Here is an 18,798-nt window from a genome sequence, read left to right on the forward strand (position 1 = left end):
ATAGATAAAAGTTTATTAATTTTAAATTATTAAATATTAAAAATTAGCATAAAAGGTATTGTAGTCCAAAAAATAGGTAATTGCAATTATGTCCTTTCCCTGTGAGTTCTTCCGTTTAATATTTTAGGGTTATTTTGGTATATTAATATTGTATTTATGCTTTTATAATAATATAGGGTCTCCTTTTTCTAAATTGATTTGGACAATATAATACATTCTCAAATTAAATTAGTAATAAGGCATTAGAATACGTTTTCAAATTAAATTAGTAATAGGAATTTTTATGAAGTATGTCCTAAAAGTAATAGGATTACGTGACTAAATAATTACTATTTTTCCTGGCAATAATTACTTTTTCTATGCTAATGGTGATACTAATTGTAGAAATATTTGACGTAGTAAATTATAAAAATAGAAAAGTATAATTTAACAACCAAGCTTTTAAGTAATTACTTATCGATTTAAAATTAAGAATGACAAATAGTTTGCTGTGAAAGAAAATATAGAGGCAAACCTAACCTTGTATGATTAAAATATTAGGACAAAGAACACATAAGTTATCGTGTAGTTCTATTGTTGGAAAAAGTAGGATATAGTTTATTCATACGTTTATGCTTTTACATGATTTTGTGTTTTAATTCATATTTTTAGATTGTCGATGGTTTTCTTTTTTCGTTTTAAATAATTTATATGAAGTAAAATTTTAATTAACTTTAATTAGACAACCTAAGAAAGTAATAATACTAATAGGATTCCTAAAAGTAATCATGTAGGATTCATAAAGTGTAGTATTATATTCTACAACTAATAGGATTATAAGACTAATATCTAGAATTTCGGTTATGTCCTTTTATTATGAGTTATTATACTTAATATTATAAGGTTATTTTTGTAAACCGACATTATATTCATGCATTTATAATAATATAGATAAACAGAAATAAACAGGTAAATTCCATAACTCAGTGAATGCCACAAAGAAATTTAACAGATAAATGCAGCAACAACACAAATAAATACAACCTCACAGCAGTGTCACTCTAGCACTCATCATTCGCGCTCAACACTCAACACACTCAAAACACTCAACACGCTGCGCTCACTGGAGGTGTGTATAGACTCCGGAGGGGCTCCCAAAGCCCAAGCGCTATGCACGAACAACTCACATGCCATCATATCAATACCTGGATCTGCACGGTCAACTCACGTGCTACGCGGACAACTCATGCGCTATGATATCAATACCTGGACCCGCACGGTCAACTCACGTGCTACACGAACAACTCACGCGCTATGGTGTTAATATCCTCACAACCAGGCCCTCAGCCTCACTTAATCAAGTACCTCTCCAGCCTTACAATGCACCACCAATAAGGAGACACAACCCACATCAAGTATCACAACATATCAGCAAAATAATAGAGACTAATATAAACATGTACAATAATTTCTATCACTGAGTACAAATAATGTGAGCATGAATAAAGCCTAAGCATGATCTCTAACATGAAGGCAAACAAGTTCAACAACAATTAAACACATAACCACAGATAATAGCTATTAGGCCTCGCAACCTTACGGGACGGACCAAGTCTCAATCCTTCGAGGTATACACCTGCACGCCCGTCACCTAGCGTGGGTATCACCTCTAAACAATCACATGATATCAAATTCTCCAGGTTTATACCCTCAAAGAAAGAGTTAAAACTGTTACTTACCTCAACAGCGTAAAATCCTACTTCGGAATGCCCTCGTCTCTGGACTTGGTCTCCAAAAACTTCGAATCTATCCATAATAAGAATACTATTATCAACATAGTCTAAAGAATCGAATTCCACAATAAAACTACATAAATATGCCAGAAATCCAAAATCGGCCAAAACCCGGCCCCCGGGCCAACGTCTCGAAATCAATCAAAATGGCTGAATAATAAACCTCATCCTCTCATGAGTCTAACCATATAAAATTTATCAAAATCGGACTCTATTTGGTCAATCAAATCCCTATCTAAAACTCTCCAAAACTCAAGCCCTAACTCCCTCAATTTCACTTTGAAATCATCAATCAAATCCCAAAAACGAAGACGGATTCATGAAATATAACCAAAACCGAGTAGCGAACACTTACCCCAATCCCTATGGTGAAAATCGCCTCCAAATTGCCCAAATCCAAGCTCCCCAACTCAAAATATGACCGAATGAACAAACCCTTATTTTATATATTTTATGCCAGCTATTTTGCCTCGTTTCTCATGCCAAACAATCCCGAAACTCGCTTTTTATGCCTCCAGTAGATTCATTGTGCAATTCTAGTTAAGTTAGGCTTTTGAATCACTCAATTTTACCTTATAATGAATGAGATATGTTGGTTTCAATATTTGCAAATAATTCAAATTTTTAAATACGCCGTCAGTGGCAATTTCGTAATTAATCTGAAAAATCTGGCAACCTAATTCTTAGTAAAATGACAACAAAATCCTCATACGATGTCCAAATTCGACCATTCTTTTTGTTACGGGTCCGTAATTACGATACAGATCTAATGCTTCATTCAAAAAAGAAATCAGAGCTCGTTTGTTCAATATGATATCATTTATGCTTGAAGAAACGACGTCGAAACATAAGAAAAACGAGCGCAACACAATCCAAACCTATCTGAAACTTACCCGAGGCCCTCGGGACCTCAACCAATAATTCCAACAAGTCATATATTCTACCCGAACTTAGTTGAACCTCCGAAACACCCAAAACAACACTAAAACACCAAATCAACCTTGAATTCAAGCCTAAGAACTTCTAAACTTCTAACTTTCGCCAATTCAAGCCTAATTTTACCATGGACCTCCAAATTACATTCTGGACGCACTCCTAAGTCTAAAATCACCCAACGAAGCTAATCGAATCATAAAAATCCAAATCTGAATTCGTTTACTCATAAGTCATCTTCCATTTGACTTTTCTAACTTAGCTTTATAACTAAGAGACTAAGTATTCATTTCACTCCAAAACTACTCCGAACCCAAACCTACCAACTCGATACAACTTAACACAGCTGAACAACATATAAATAAGCATAGATAAAGAAATGTGGCTATAACTCTTAGAACAAACGATCGGGTCAATACATTAATAGGGTGCTAGCACCCCACAAACCTTAAGGAGAATGATTTAAATTTATCTTTTCGAAACTTCATTAGAGTCAAGGAAAAAAATACTAGACGTACTGCTATAGCTACAAGAGTGTGAATAACCATAAAGTAGAACAAATGATAAACTTAAGTGAATTATTATTGACTAATTTTTAGAGCTCAAATTTTTATAGCCTTTGTTATCACAAGTTTTTTCCCATTACTACCACATAATCCAGCAATTACCTTATTTCATCAAAACAACATGATCTACTAACAACCCCGACATACTCTTCTAGTATATTCATCCGTTGATCACTTCATATCCTTCAACAGTTTATACACATTCACGTAAAAATAATACAAGCACACAAGTTGCCTATATTTATCATTCTTTAATTATTTTTTCCATATTAAATCGCCATAGCACCACCTACTAATAAGTAACAATATCAAAATAAAATAAAATACATAAGACACGTAAAATAGAGGGACCGACTAATGTTTTTATTCTCCATTCAAACCTCACTTCCGTTTCAATTCAAGAATACTCCTTCAGCAATAAAAGATGGACGAATACTGAAACGAAAAGTTTACTAGAGATATAATTTGACTAAAGTTCAATTTTCGCTCTTTAGATCGATTTTTGGAACTTTAAAAGAGAGAGAAAGAGAAAAAAAATATTTTTTAATATTAGTCAATTTTTAAAATGGAAATTATCAATTCATGCTCGTTAAGGGAATGTACATCACACATTTTATCCAACCTATTTAAAGCAATGTCCCATAAGCTCGGTTGATGATTAGAGGTGTTTAAAACACTCATTTTGTATAAATTCAGATATCTATTTGAAATACCGTGAAGTTGGGAGACCAGAAACACGATTTCGTACCAAGTACGTGTGCCAATTTGATTATTTGGCTTTGTCCAAACGAGGTACTTGGGTAGTTGACATTTAGCACAAAACGGAAAAGAAAAAGAATAAATAAAAAGGCAAAAAACAAAAAAGGCAGTGAAAAAAAAGGTAAAAATAGAAGAAGAAAATATCAGGAATAGCAGTGAATCGAGAGAGAGCGGAGAATGTCGTCGGAACCACCGCCATTCCAAGAAGCTTCGCGTTGTGATGTCTGCAGTTGCAGCTTCAACACTTTCCGGCGACGGGTACGTAATCCTTTCCGACATTTTCATCTTATTATTTCTCTGTCACAACAGTTTGATCTGATGACTCAAGTTTTTGCAATTTTAGTAATTTGATTTCTGCGTAGCAGATTAATTTTGTCAGCCGATACTCATCTTTCAATTATGGTTGATCTTTTCTTCTTGGGCAAAAAAGCTGAGTTATCCCCTTTTCAGCAATAAGAGCTTCTTCTTCATCTTCTGACGCACTGCGATGACTGACGAATAGGTCAATGGAATGATCCGTTTGGGAACTTATAATAATTGCTATAATGAAAAGTTCTGTAATGTACCCAATTTACCAGCAAATTGAGACAGTTACGAGTATTAGTAATTAGCTTGTCAATAAGCATTTGCCCAGCCAAGAAGAAAGAGTGGATCAGCAAGGAGAATCGCTGGGAAGTTGGGGCTGTACTTTTAACGGTTACTATTACTTTAGGGCGCACATATTAAGCGAATGCACGGCATAAGAAAAGGGAATGAGGAATTGAATTATGTCTTGTCGTTCTTGTAGTTGAGTTCAAGAGGCAAGATCAGTAAGTTGTTAAAAGTATAGTGTTGAAGTGACCTTTATTTTGTTTTCTAGGGACATTGGGTCTCATTGGTTAGTTGAAGTTTTCAAGGGTAAGATTGTTATTGCTAGGCGAGGAATTACCTTTGAATGTCGAAAATGAAGGTTTAGGGCACTGAAAGAGTTTCAAAAGGTTGTGTGGATATCTTCTACAACATCATCAGCACCTACGCCTCAATTCCAAATAAGTTGTTCTCTACTATATGAATCCTCATTGACCATGTCACTCATTTAAGCTCATCTTAGGCCAATATAACACGTGCCTAGGTGAGCACGTCCGAATGATATATTGTATTATGATGATTTATCATAAATTGGATAGTTTATGGTGGCTACCATCCTATCACAACCCTCCTCCTCTATCCGGGCTTGGGACCTGCAATGTACGCAAGCTCATGCAGGCAGAGTTGCTGTATGGATCTAAAATGCCAAAAATTTGGTTCAAACTGGAATTGCTAGCAGTAACTCTAGTACATTGATACAACAAAAGGCTATCTTAGAAGCCAACTCACAGCTCCATTCTAATTGAAAGAGCAGTAGCCATCGTGATTTTTGTTGATTTGACAAGTTGGACCTAAATGAATAATTATAAAAGAAAGGTGGGCCTAAATGAATAGCTCATGATCCACCAAATCCATAAGATTGAGGTCAATCTATAGGACTGCATTTCCATGTCTCTATATCCCCTATTTTCAGTTCCATGCTTAGGCGATAAGTAGACTACTACTGAAGAAGGTCATCCTGTCGACAACAAGAAAAGAGGGAAGTGCCATGGATGCTGTGAATATCTCTGCCTACAGCTGTATTATTAATGGTCTTAACTTTCTTCAAGTGACAATCCTCTAACGTTAGCGACTATGACTATATGCTCTTTTCCTTGTGGTTCATGCATTAATTTAGCATCTGAAGTTACAAAGATTTAAAATATTATGCATGTCAAGTTCTCTGGTTTGTTATTTGACTTGGTATTCTGTTTTTGGTAATTCCTATCTTTCTGTTCCTTTTAGACCTAATGATTTCTTTTTTACTCCTTCGCTATGTCATCCCTATTTTGAAGCCTTTTCTTATCACCTGCAGGGACTTAGCATTGTTTCAGCTATTAGTTTAAATTAGTTAAGATATTGTAATCAATTTTTAATCCGAAAAGACAAAAGAAGAGGGGAAAAAAACTAGTTCCAGATATTGTATCTGACTGCCTTCATCCTTGGGATTGTTTCTATAGCACCATTGCAGATGTTGCGGCCGAACATTTTGTGCTGAACATTCAGCAAATCAGATGGTGAGTTCTATTTGTTATATGCAGCTTTTCTTAAGCATCTTTTATGTTTTTTGGTTGGCTTACCTTTTTGCTTATGCGCAAAATTATTTCAGGCCTTACCACAATTTGGTCTTCACTCAAGTGTTAGAGTTTGTGCAGATTGTTTTAATAACTCCTCTCGGTAAATTTCTGCCATTATGACTAATGCAATATCTTATACTTCTCAATATTGAAGGCCAAAAAAGTCTTTAGTTTGCCAAATTCTGGAAGCGAGAGATGCTTTGACGCACATGTTCTCCACTTTTTCAATCATTAAGAATTTTTTTGTTTAGGAAGCAATATTATGCTCACATTAGCTCGTGGATGATTGGTGACTAGTAAATGAAATACTAGAAATCTGCTACGCTTCAGTTAACACTTAAGTTTGATTATACATTATCAAAACTAAACAGAAAAAGAAAAAGAAAAAGAAAAAGAAAAAACAGTCACAAATGTTGAAGCCTTTATTGGTGCATCATTGTGAGAATAGAATCTAGTGACAGTAGCATCTGTTCTTACATTGTCAAAGAATGTAGAGAGTCGGAAACCATCTGAAGAGTTGCTTGCAGTACCATCAGTATCAAGGACTTGGGAAATAACAGAAACGGTAAAGTTTTGGGAATTATGCTTTCTTGGCTCTGTTTGGTTAAAGATTGATCCAAGGATCATCATATTTCAGTACTGCAATATGTTAGAAGGGTATATTTTAGTCATCTTTGAGGTGTGAGGCCGTTGATTTATTCATCTGTACCTCATTGAATTTTATTTTATGAGAGTGAAAGGTTATTCGGATATATCTGTTGGTGATAGTCTGAGGTGAAACCCAAACCCCACTTGTGGGGCTACACTGGGTTTGTTATTATTGTTGTTGTATAGTCTGAGGTGAAAATTATCTTCCTAAATACAGCATGCTTTTGTTCTCCTCATACATCATTTAATACAATTCCTTATTACAATCATCTTTATTCTGCTTGAGGAAACTAAAAAGTCTTACATCCTATTACTAACTCATCTTAGTAGACCCATTGGAGATGGCATGGTAGCTGCTTCAGATGAAGTCAGTGCCCTGAAAGATTCATTTTCAGCTTTAGATGTTGGTGCCGTTGCAGATATCAAAACTAAAGATACTGACAAGCAAACTCCTGCAGTAGACATCGCAGAATGCAAATGTGGGATGCCTTTGTGTATATGTCAAGTGACAGCTACACCAACAACATCCGTCACTCCACAGGAAAGGACATATTTACTGGCCTTCAAATGCTTTTTGAGCAAATGGCATCCCCTTACATTTTCTTTTGATTCCAGCAGAGTAAAACTATGCCAAATCCAACAGTAAACACAAATCCAAAGCCAAAGAAGGAAAATAGAATTCCAACAAGTAGAGGTTCAACATCAAACAACAAGCAAGGGTATGTATATGATGTATCTAGTTGTCCTTTTGGAAAAATATGTCCAATCTTTTTTCTTCAAAAACAGATTTGCTTTTCTTTATAGCCGTTGTAACTGTGTCAGATTGAGCCAAGTTATGTTATTCGTTCTAGAAGGATTGCCATTAAATGTGTCATTGAAGCAATACTCGCCTGAGACCGGCTCAAACACATACTCAATGGATAAAGACGTGTGTATGTGAAGGAAGACAATAGATCTAATAAGAAGGAAAATATTACTACCCACCATAAAGGAAACTTTACCTATATATTAAACATTAGGAAAACTAAATAGACCCGAGTTTTGATCTTCTCAATGTACTTAATTCTTCTAATCTAACCCTTAAAAGGCAAACCGTGTTCGTCAGATATTCCCATGCCTACTAATTGGATACCTACAGATTCAACATTCACCTTAAAACTTACATGCAATCAAAAACAGGACATTCATGGACAAAGGGAGTAACAGATTTCATCTTAAGTGCTCATCACAAGAAAACATTAGCTGCATTTTTGTTCGAGTCGTTACTTCTTTTAGTGACTCTTTCTGTTGTTGGTTTCCAATTGATTTAGGATGTAGCTTATGTTATTTTTTCTTTAATAAGTGAAGTATTGATCGACTAATGTTAGAATCCTTGTTTTGTCGGAACTAGAATTTTGGGTTGTCACTTTGGAGAATCGTAGGTGCTTGGGATGTCATTTTTGTATAATCACAGGTGCTCTAGCATGTAGTTAACCTCTTACTATGTGATATATATATCTCTTTTGACTCTTAAATTCTTCTAAATAACTCAGAGTGCTTGTTTGGTTCAAGGAATTGATAAAGCAGATAGGTCATCCCTAAAGGAATTATCCTCAACTATGTGCTTTATTTATGCAACATATAGCTTCAAATACATGTCGTAGTCTATTACAGATTCCTTTTGATGCTTGGTTGTATCAGATAAAGACCGGAGTAAAACTAGAGTTCATCAGAATATCCATTAATTATAATCAGCGAACAACAACTATGTCTCAGTCGCCAACTGGTTGGTGTCGGTTATGCGTTTCGTTATTTTTCTCAATAGTCCTTTGTAATCCTAAATCTAATATAGTTATATACTTGGTTTTGAGGTTTTATATATAACAACTATATAACTCAATTTAATCTGACTCATTACTGTTAAATACTACTCGCTCCATTCCAATTTTTGTGTTTCGTTTGTTTAGGACACAAATATTAAGGACACAAATATTTAAGCTAAAGGGGTCACATAGTGCGTCAAATGTTTTGCTGCTAATACAGTGGTAGGAAGAGAGTGGGCATATACTGCCACAGTTTCGCTTTGCATTTTCCAAAGAGGTCGTTTCCATGTATCGAACCTACGGCCAATAGGTCACACTGGAGCTACTCGAGTGTTACGCCAAAACTTGCCCACTATTATATTTAAATAGAAGTGGGTTCAAATTTAGAGATGAAGAGAACTTTAGATATTATGCTTTGCCTGAGCCGAAGGTCTATCAAAAAAAGCCTCTCCAACTTGGTAGGGGTAAGATTGCGTACACAGTACCCTTCCCAGACCCTATTTGTGAAATTACATTGGGTTTGTTGTTATCGTTGAAGAGAACTGTAGACATTGTTTAGAATGACTTGGATTCTAAAGTTTCTTTTTGTTACTCGATAATGAAAAGGTTTAAGAAGTGCCGTAAAAAGTCCTTTTATGAGAACGTGGACAAAAATATACTCGAATGAATGGTGGGATTAATTAACATTTATATAGCAACTTTAAATGCATATTTAGTGCCATGCACAATTTTGGTGAACTTGCATGAAAGATTAGCAAAATAAAGTAAAATAAAGCACCTAAGAGTGTTTGCCTAGTGGTCAATGAAGTGGGAAGAACCATGAAGTCTCAAATTCAAATCCTAGTGGAGTCAAAATTGCTAGGTGATTTCTTCTCATATGCCCAAACCTTTGTAGACAGTGTTACCCTATACTTATTCTAGTGGGAGGCAGCAAGTAACCGATGAAATTAGTTGAGGTGTGCGCAATCTGGCCCGGGCACCAACATCGTCAAAACAACAACAACAACAACATAAGTGAGGGTTGGCTATATGAATTCTCACTTCTATTTAAGCTCAACTCATGTTATCATACTACCATATCCAAAAAAAAGAAAATTAGCTTGAAGGTATTATTGTAGCTTGTGAAATCAAATCAAGGCCATGTTGGTCTTTTAGACTCTTCTATGATGAGGCTTTCTTGGCTGGATAGTTAATTCCACCTTCCCTCATGGTTAAATAGTCTCATTTTTTTGAGTGTCGCAATCACTGTATGAGTTACTCCATTTTGTAATAAAACTCCAAGGAGTTTGATTCGTATTCTCTGTAGAGTGAATTATGTATAAGCCCCAAAAAACCTTTCCCCCCAAAGTTCTAGAGAAAGTTCCAAATATAAAGTGACTTTAACATATAACTATCAAAAATTTATTTCCTCCCTTCAACTTCTGTTATTTTCTATTTAAGCCAGACAAGAGGAATGAGAATTTATTCGCAGATTTCTGTCACGTCCTTAGTTGTTAACTAAGTACACGTGCGACACTTGACAACTCGCTCACGGTCTTGCACAACTTGCTCACGTTCTTGCTATGTCAAGTCAGCCTTACTACACTCAAGATCGCTAAGAGAATGGAAGAAAAAACACAAGATAATTGTTAAAGGAAGCTTTGTATTAGAGAGAACTTGAATTGTTTGCTTGGTTCATGAATTACAAATGAATGCCCCCTATTTATACTAATCACCTAGAGGCTAGTATGTAAATAACAATTGTTCTACAAGTTCTTACATATTCACAACTAAGTCCCTTCTCTAGAATATTCTATACAACTAGATTCTTCTAAGGACTTTCCTAACAATTCTATAGGGTTCTAGGGTCTTCCTAAGGAAACCTCTATATTTCTCTAGAACCTTCCTACAAATGCATAAATATCTAGAACTTTTCTAAGGAAATTCTCCATAGTTCTAGAATATTCCACCAAGATCTAGTCCCTAACTTATGTAACCATTCCATATGACAAAAATATATGTCAAGTGGCACCTACGTGGCATGATGATGTGGCGGGTCATGACACTCTCCCCCACCCAATTTTGTGCCGCCCTCGACACATATGCGCGCACCTCGCCTTGGCGTCACCAAAGATCTTTGTCCATTAGCCATGATGCCCTATGAAGCGGTTCTCCCTCCCATTTCACAAGGTACTGACTACCTTTCTTCTTACGCCGTTTGTACTTTGGACAACTAGCAATGATGGCCTCCATCCTTCGCCCATCGGATGCCCCTCCTTGCTCTTGGCCCGAATCTTCCCATGACTCAACCAAGTCTAGCAGCTTCTCAAGCATCGAGTCCATGCTTCTACTCCCTATTTGGCTGCCCTCCGTGGTCTAGCCTTACTGGCAAACTTGAACCCTCTGCTTGGTGCATCGTCTGAGTCCGATAGCATGCCATCACTTTATAACTCGCCATCCTCTTCAACTATGTCCGTCCAACTTTTCTTGCTGCCACCATGCTCCATTTACATGGTGCCAAGATAGGCTTTGGAATCCCCTACTTTCGGCTTAGATTCCAAGCGCATCCCTCCAATACGGGAGGTTCCCCCTGTGTCATCCTTATGTGCTTGAGCAAAGTTCCCTATCATTGTTGCAAGCTTCCCCAACTCTGAGCATTCACTTGCCCGATGTGATCCTTCACAGAAGTAGCACCCTCCCTTAGGCACGTACTCCCTACCATTTTTTCGGCCCCCTGCCGTTTCTCTTGGACCCCTGTCCGTTATGGATGGCCCCTTGCCATTACCCTTGTATACCTCGGCTATGCATTTCCCGTTGTCCTCATCATGATCTCCCTCATCCCTCTCGGCATTGCCTTCTTTGGACTTGGCAGGCTCCATTTTGAAGTCAACAAGTGACTAGGTTACTCTGATGGTCCCGTTCACGTTGGTTATTTGGTGTTTCTTAACTTATGCTTTGCCCAATTTTGCAACTCATCCATGAAGTAGAAGAGGAAATCTTCCTCGGACAATGACGAGATTTGCAACATTAAGGTAGTGAACTCGCGTACATATTTCCGAATTGTGGCCTCTATCGGAGCTCCCTTAGCTTCCGCCAGTCTGCCACCTCGCGTGCAGCCCGTGCACCACCATACTGCTTTCGCTTAGGGACCTTCGCGTTAATCCCTTCTGCAAGTACCAAGCCCTTGGTAATTCCGGCCATGGTTCCCGACAAAATTTCCTTCTAAAAATCTCCTATATTCTTTCTAACATTCCTTAGTCATAACCTTTGCTCTGATACCACGTTGTCACATCCTTAGTTGTTAACTAAGTACACGTGCGGCACCTGACAACTCGCTCACGGTCTTGCACAACTTGCTCACGTTCTTGCTATGTCAAGTCAGCCTTACTACACTCAAGATCGCTAAGAGAATGGAAGAAAGAACACAAGAGAATTGTTAAAGGAAGCTTTGTATTAGAGAGAACTTGAATTGTTTGCTTGGTTCATGAATTACAAATGAATGCCCCCTATTTATACTAATCACCTAGGGGCTAGTATGTAAATAATAATTGTTCTACAAGTCCTTCTATATTCACAACTAAATCCCTTCTCTAGAATATTCTATATAGCTAGATTCTTCTAAGGACTTTCCTAACAATTCTATAGGGTTCTAGGGTCTTCCTAAGGAAACCTCTATATTTCTCTAGAACCTTCCTACAAATGCATAAATGTCTAGAACTTTTCTAAGGAAATTCTCCATAGTTCTAGAATATTCCACAAAGATCTAGTCCCTAACTTATGTAACCATTCCATATGGCAAAAATATATGTCAAGTGGCACCTACGTGGCATGATGATGTGGCGGGTCATGACATTTCACCTTTAAATTTTTCCACTTTCACTTTCTTATTCTTTCAACTTACGTTAGTTTATAAGAAGTTTTTTCAAAATCCATAATCTTTGGTGCTCTCCCATATTTTACCTGCTTAGGCCTACGAATTTAATAACAGAACTAACTAAGCAAATTTTTTTTGCAGTACAACTTTCAATACTGGTCCAGCTACCAACTGCAGTATGGAGACAATGTCAGCGGATTATGAAGTCAGTGGGGAGGTATTGTTTTTTACCTTGGTTTCCCAGTGGTGACCTTGAATTTCTCACAAGGACTACATCTTCAGATTAGGTTAAGTAGGCTGGTTCTGCAGAAATTGAAGTATTGTAGGAAGGCGTAGGTTAAGAAGCAGGGAAGCACAAAATTTGACACCTAGTCATTTCATAGATGTTTGAAGCCAAATGATTTATCAACCGTTTAGTTACATGGAACACAAGGTAACTGTAAAAACATAGGAAAAAAATGACAAAGTAGGTCCTAAATAGTAGCGAAGCTTATTGGGAGCATAGTGTCGTAGATGCACTTAAACATTGCTAGATTGTGTGCTTGAAAAAGTCAAGATTTTCTCCTTCATTTTCCCTAAATGATAGGTTGTGGGGGCCAATTTTGTGTAGGGTTTAAGAGAAGCAATAAAAAATGGTGATGTGAGTGCGGCAAAGAAGCTCCTAAATCAGGTAATGTTTACTTTCTTTCTCTCTCTCTCTCTTTTGGGATAAGATAGGGTAGTTTACTTTCTTTCTCTTGTATTTCAATATAGCATTTTTCAGGCTTACTTTTTTATCTCAATTTTATCAGGGAGTTGATGCAAATTACCTTGACAAGCGAGGATCATCATTGTTACATCTGGTTCTCTTATCTTATACTCAACTACATGATTGTACAATTAGCATATAATATCTCTATTTTAGAGTGTGACAATTATAATTGACATTGGCTAATGTAGGCGGCTGTATTCAATCGAACTGAAATAGCATTTGCCCTCATGGAGAGTGGAGCTAGTTTGTACTGCAAAAATTCACAAGGTAAAAAGATATCTAAAGCATAGAACTCTTTTAGTCTAGTTCGAGCTGCAAGATAGCATCTTGAATGTGATTAGTGGAAAGGAGGTTGAGGTAGTTGTTTCTATATTTTGAAAGAGCATCATTTAAACCAATATTTGATCTGCTCCTGTTAAAAGAGTATACTTTGTCATGCTGTTTATTGTGTGCTATGCAAATATTTTATATATATATATATATTCGAGAAATCTCCTGTGAGTTAGCTGGTCCAACCCCAGTTGGCGCACAGGTTCGGGACTTGGGGAATGCAAATGTTCTGGTTCTTAACAGTAAAAATCTTTTGGTGAATCTGTTTGTCATTCTGATGATTCATTTCTATCTATTGCTGTTGATTTTCAATAAGGTGAAACACCACTGGATTGTGCTCCTGCCACATTGCAATTCAAGATGAAAAAGAAGATGGAAGAGGGTGGGCAGTAACTTTTCATCCGAAAGCAACACTTCTCCAAATCAGGCTACAAGAAGTTCAAAGAAGGGTGAACTCTATCCTATTTGTGTGTCATATCTTTGTACCCTAGCAAACGGCTACAATAAGATGTCAGCAGTTTCAAGGAAATAATCTGTCCTTTTTATGTGTGTCATATATTTGTACCTACGCAATAGACGACTCAGTTTCAGTTTCTTGGTTAATCTCGTATTGACGTTACCTTAAGTTTACGACTGCTGGGAGTGGTTCTTTCAAAATTATACTCCACCTACCATATCAAGATTTCCTAGTTTTCTCATTCTCTTTCTTTTTCTTTTTGTGTTTTTGCCTTTTCTCTTGTGGGATTACACTGCATTGTTGTTGTTGTTGCCTTTTCTCTATGCGCAGTTGTGCATTTCAACTGTTGCAAGATGAAAAAGAGCACGGGGAAAAGACCATAGGCATTGTGGTCGTTTTAATGAATAGATACTTGCATAATTTGTCTCAGTTACCTATGAGTTATCCCTTGAAAACAAAATGTAATTGTATGACGTATTTACCGTGTTGTAGTATAAATAAGACCCAGTTGATCTGGATAGTTATGGTCTACTTTTAAATTGGAGGTTGTGAAATTGAATTACACTCAGCAACGAGATATCACGGCCTTCAAGAGTTTTGATTTATTTGCATAGTTTTGAATTTCTACTAAATTCTGATGGTTAGCTAAGGCCTAAGTTTAAGATTGTCCTCTATTCAATTCTCTATTAGGAACGGCCCTGTATGCAATAATTAACACCTAAAAGATCTTTCTAAATTTCTGTCACTAGATCTCCCATATTACCAACATCACATATTAGAATATCTATGTGATTGTACTTTCATGAAAAAGCAAAGACACATTTGCTTTTGGTAAAATATATAGACGGGAGAATGCACAAATACCTGATTTTGGGGCAATGGTTTAAATTGTACTCTAAGTTTGATTTTTTTTTTTTTTTTTGGCATACACAACTCAAATGTATGTGACTGAAGTAGCATAATCCGTGTCAGGATTAGGAAATTCAGCTGCAGCGTTAAGGAAAGAGGAAGAAAGGAAATGAAATGAATTAGGAAAGTGACACTAGGGTTTGGATAGAAGGGTATTAGTTTAGTTGATAAGATAGGACACGTTGCACAACGAGATAAAAGAAAGTGAAGGCACGTGGGAGATCTTAATCATAAAGATCAGATGAGGTGCAATATCAAAATTAGTTAGAGATCAACGGCTGTGATTAGAAGAGCTGAGAATAAATAACAACTCCAACTAGGAGCTAAGGCAGTTATGGTATCCAATATTTTCCTTTCTTGCTGCTCTCTTCTTTCCTGATTCTCTTTTCTTCTTCTTCTTCTTTCTTGATAACGTCCAAATCCACTCCTCAAAGAGTAAGTGTATACCGTCATATGGAATATAATTTACCCAACTATGAGTTGGGATCGAATCCCAAAAGGAACAAAATGTAGGTGATAAGGGAAGTAAGAGAATTATCGTTTTTTATGCTAAGCAAAACACTAATAGGGTTTTTGAGATAAGTTTATAACTAATGCGGAAATATAAACTAACCTAGAAAGCAAGTAAAATGAACAATGGCTACAAGCGTGGATACAAGAGGAATGCCATTCAAGTCCAATTTACGATTTTACAAATATGTGCGAGTTTATGTTAATTAGCCTCGAATATCAATTCTATATTAGCTTCTTCCGAAGACTATCAAGACTTCCTAATTGAATTATCCATAATAAAATTAAGAGAATTAAGTACACTTTGCTTACCGTGAAAATGGTAATAACAATTAAATTTGTTGATGAGACTCTAAAAATACGTGATCTATTTTTATGCTAGTTGTTAAGCAGTTGATGCTAGATATGTGAAGAATAAAGAGGAAATGCGAGCTAAAATAGAATTATAATCGAACCGGGGGGGGGGGGTTGCTATTCGGGCCTCGAACCGACCGATAAAGGTCCTCAAGGTCGATGCCTGGGCTCGGGCTCGAGCTATCAGGGATAATCGGGAAGGGGCTAACAGTTAGGATATGATTAAGTGAGGCTCTTTATGGCCAATGACAAACTATAAATGAAGAACAAGTATGAAGGAATAAATATGAACAATAGTGCCGGGAGAATACGTTAGAGAGAAATGAGAGAGAGAGAGTTATTATTTATCTCATGTAGAATAGTCGGAGCAACAGGGTTTACAAAGTGCCAAGGATTCCACTTATATAGGAGGGGAAATCCCAACATAGTACAAGATACATTAATAGTAAAGAAAGCGGGATGAGACAGCTGACTAGCTTCATGATGCAGGCGCAGACCAGCTTTTAGACTAGCCTGATAGACTTAACCGGCCCGGCTGCATTCTTCGAAAACTCCCCATGCCCATTGAGGTCTCGGCCAACATTATCCCCAGGCCGGGTGTCGATAGATCTCGAGGGGGGGGGGTACTTGGTCTGTGGTCTCAAGCCTCCGAGGTGACCTCCCGAAATGCCTTATTAATGAGAAATTGGTTCCCCAGATTTCACCATATACAGATAGTCCCCGCATTTCTTAGAAAGAAGTGACAAGAAATAATTTTGACATCCTACTCTTCGGGCTTCCCGTAATGACGTCGCACTGATGACACAAGCTTCCATGATTACCGAAACGTTTTGTGATTTCACTTTTCCAGGATCATTTAATGCATTGCGGTTTCTCATTCTTTAAAGCCATAATGTCGCCGTCGATTCAGCTCCCATGGACGCATTTAATGCGCCTGTCGTTACATTTTTCGAGGGCAATAATAGCGTCGTCGGTTACGTTACCCCTCTTTCTATAAATGGGAGTTTCCTAGGATCAGCCTTTTACCCAAATATCTTTCCATACCTATCCATTCCTCCTTTCTCACTATCTTTATTCTTTGTCGTTCACCATGTTTGGGGCCCATGGCCTCAAGATTTTATGGCGATATCGGGCATGCAATGGCCTATCTCATGGACCTTCTCTGGTCGAGCGAGATTATGCTATTTTTTTTATTGTTGTTGTTGTTATCATCTCCATCGGCTTGGGACGACGAAGTAGAGGGACGATTCCCTCCGACCAAGGAAATATTTGGATCATACACCACTACTGAAGAGGGGGGTCAAATTATACACCGCTGCTCACCCTCCTCCCCCAGCTTGGCACATTACACCCTTTTTAGATTTCTTGGGGTGTGGCGGCACTGTCTTCTAACTGTTGCCTCCCATGCCGGGGCAACATCTCAAGAAGTGGCTTTTCAGTAATAGCCTGGCGAAATCCATACTAGCTAGATTTTTCACCCAACCACTTCTTCATTCCTTCCTACCTTTTCCGCGTCACTTTGCTCTTCTCCATCGATTTTCCCTTCGTCTTCTCTCCTTTTGAAGATGCCATTCGGGGGAATCGAGATAAGACTCCCGAGGGGATTGCGCTTGGAAGATATTGTCTTTGAGGACGCGTGCTTGAGGAGATGATAGCGAAAATGTTGTTATTGAGGACACACCTTTGAGAATAGGTTAGGTTCTTAGGTTTTTATTGTATGTACACTCTTCTGCTTCTTTGTTCCAATGTAAGGACCCCTCGTGGGCTTTTGTAATCATATGTAAGGACCCATTGTGGGATTTTGTAATGGAATATTTCATGAATACAAAGATTTTTTCCCAATTTGTCTTCGATGCATGCGACATTCTTTTATATTTGTGGAGACTCCGAATGCATGACCCTGTCTGTTGTTGCTAATACCGAACCCGGATGCGAGTATACCTTCCGCCTTTGGTTGATAAAAACGGCTTCGTGCAGAATCCTTTGTGATCCCTTGGATCGAACCTAAATAGGGTCGATAGACTCAGGTCGCCGGGACCTTGACTTCGAGTAAAATGAGAATAATGTTTTGGGCCTTGGAATCGTGACTTACTAGTTAAACTCCGTCATAACCTTTGAAAAGAAATTTGCTCGGGGGCCCGTGGACGGGGGCTGCCTTTGATCTCTTGAGGGCAGTCCCCGAGCGAAGATTCGTTCAAATTCGGACCACCTGGAAACACGCTCTGGGCTTAGTGTGAATATCCTTATGGTGTTGTAGATAGATTTTGAAAGAGGGTTTGTTCGATCTTGGACGGTACCCGGGGCTAAGCCCATACGGGTGGAGCTCAAATGCTTGTTTCTTTGGAGCCTGATTCCCTTTTGACAAAAATCCCCCGAGGTCGAGTATCACCTCGGTTCTTGTCATGATGCTATTAGCTTCCTGGAGCCTACACTTCCCTTTGATGGAGATCCTCGAGTTTGGGTACCACCTCGGTGTTGGCGAAGGCGTCATCAGCTCCCTGGAGCCTAGCCTTGTATTGATGGAGGTCCTCGAGGTCGGGTACCACCTCGGGACTGGAGAGGGTGTTATCAGTTAGTGTTCTTAACCGGCTTTGAGGAAGGCGAATCGTCGCCGTTTTTTCCACATATAAATAGGGTTGTTTCTGCCTTTTCGGGGGTTACCCCATTTTAAGCAGTTGTCCTTCTCTTTCTGTGCCAGCCCTTCGGCACTCTAGCACTAATGCGTCTGCACATATTCCTGCTTTTTAGTTCTCTAATTTTGTGACCGCCACGACAACTACTGTCCGACAGGGAGGGGAGAGCTCCGCCTCTAGTCTTCAGGACCATCGAGGTCTGCTAACTTTGCGGTGTCGATCAACTACGCCCTTTGTTGTTGTTGTCGAGGAAAACGGAGACCGAGTATGGATGAGTCGCTTCATCTGCGTGCGGACCGCTGACATTGTACCCGAGGAGTTTATGCCATTCACTGAGG

General features: G+C 38.1%; 1 protein-coding gene across 2 annotated transcripts; it reads left to right on the plus strand.

Annotated features, from left to right (window-relative positions):
- Window positions 1-4,131: 4,131 nt before the first annotated feature.
- Window positions 4,132-14,295, plus strand: LOC104241763 (uncharacterized). Of its 2 annotated transcripts, none has more exons than XM_070170745.1 (10): window positions 4,132-4,288; window positions 6,097-6,153; window positions 6,246-6,313; window positions 7,189-7,399; window positions 7,477-7,580; window positions 12,658-12,733; window positions 13,127-13,186; window positions 13,308-13,358; window positions 13,456-13,534; window positions 13,914-14,295. In XM_070170745.1, the coding sequence occupies exons 1-10, from the start codon at window positions 4,208-4,210 to the stop codon at window positions 13,988-13,990; spliced, it is 864 nt and encodes a 287-aa protein (XP_070026846.1). In that variant the 5' UTR covers window positions 4,132-4,207; the 3' UTR covers window positions 13,991-14,295. The 2 variants fall into 2 exon arrangements, with proteins under 2 accessions (XP_070026846.1, XP_070026847.1); XM_070170746.1 differs by having other exon boundaries at window positions 4,133-4,288; window positions 7,192-7,399.
- The last annotated feature ends 4,503 nt before the right edge of the window (window positions 14,296-18,798 follow it).

This window comes from Nicotiana sylvestris, chromosome 3, assembly GCF_000393655.2.
Source record: "Nicotiana sylvestris chromosome 3, ASM39365v2, whole genome shotgun sequence".
In the NCBI taxonomy this organism is placed as follows: domain Eukaryota; kingdom Viridiplantae; phylum Streptophyta; class Magnoliopsida; order Solanales; family Solanaceae; genus Nicotiana; species Nicotiana sylvestris.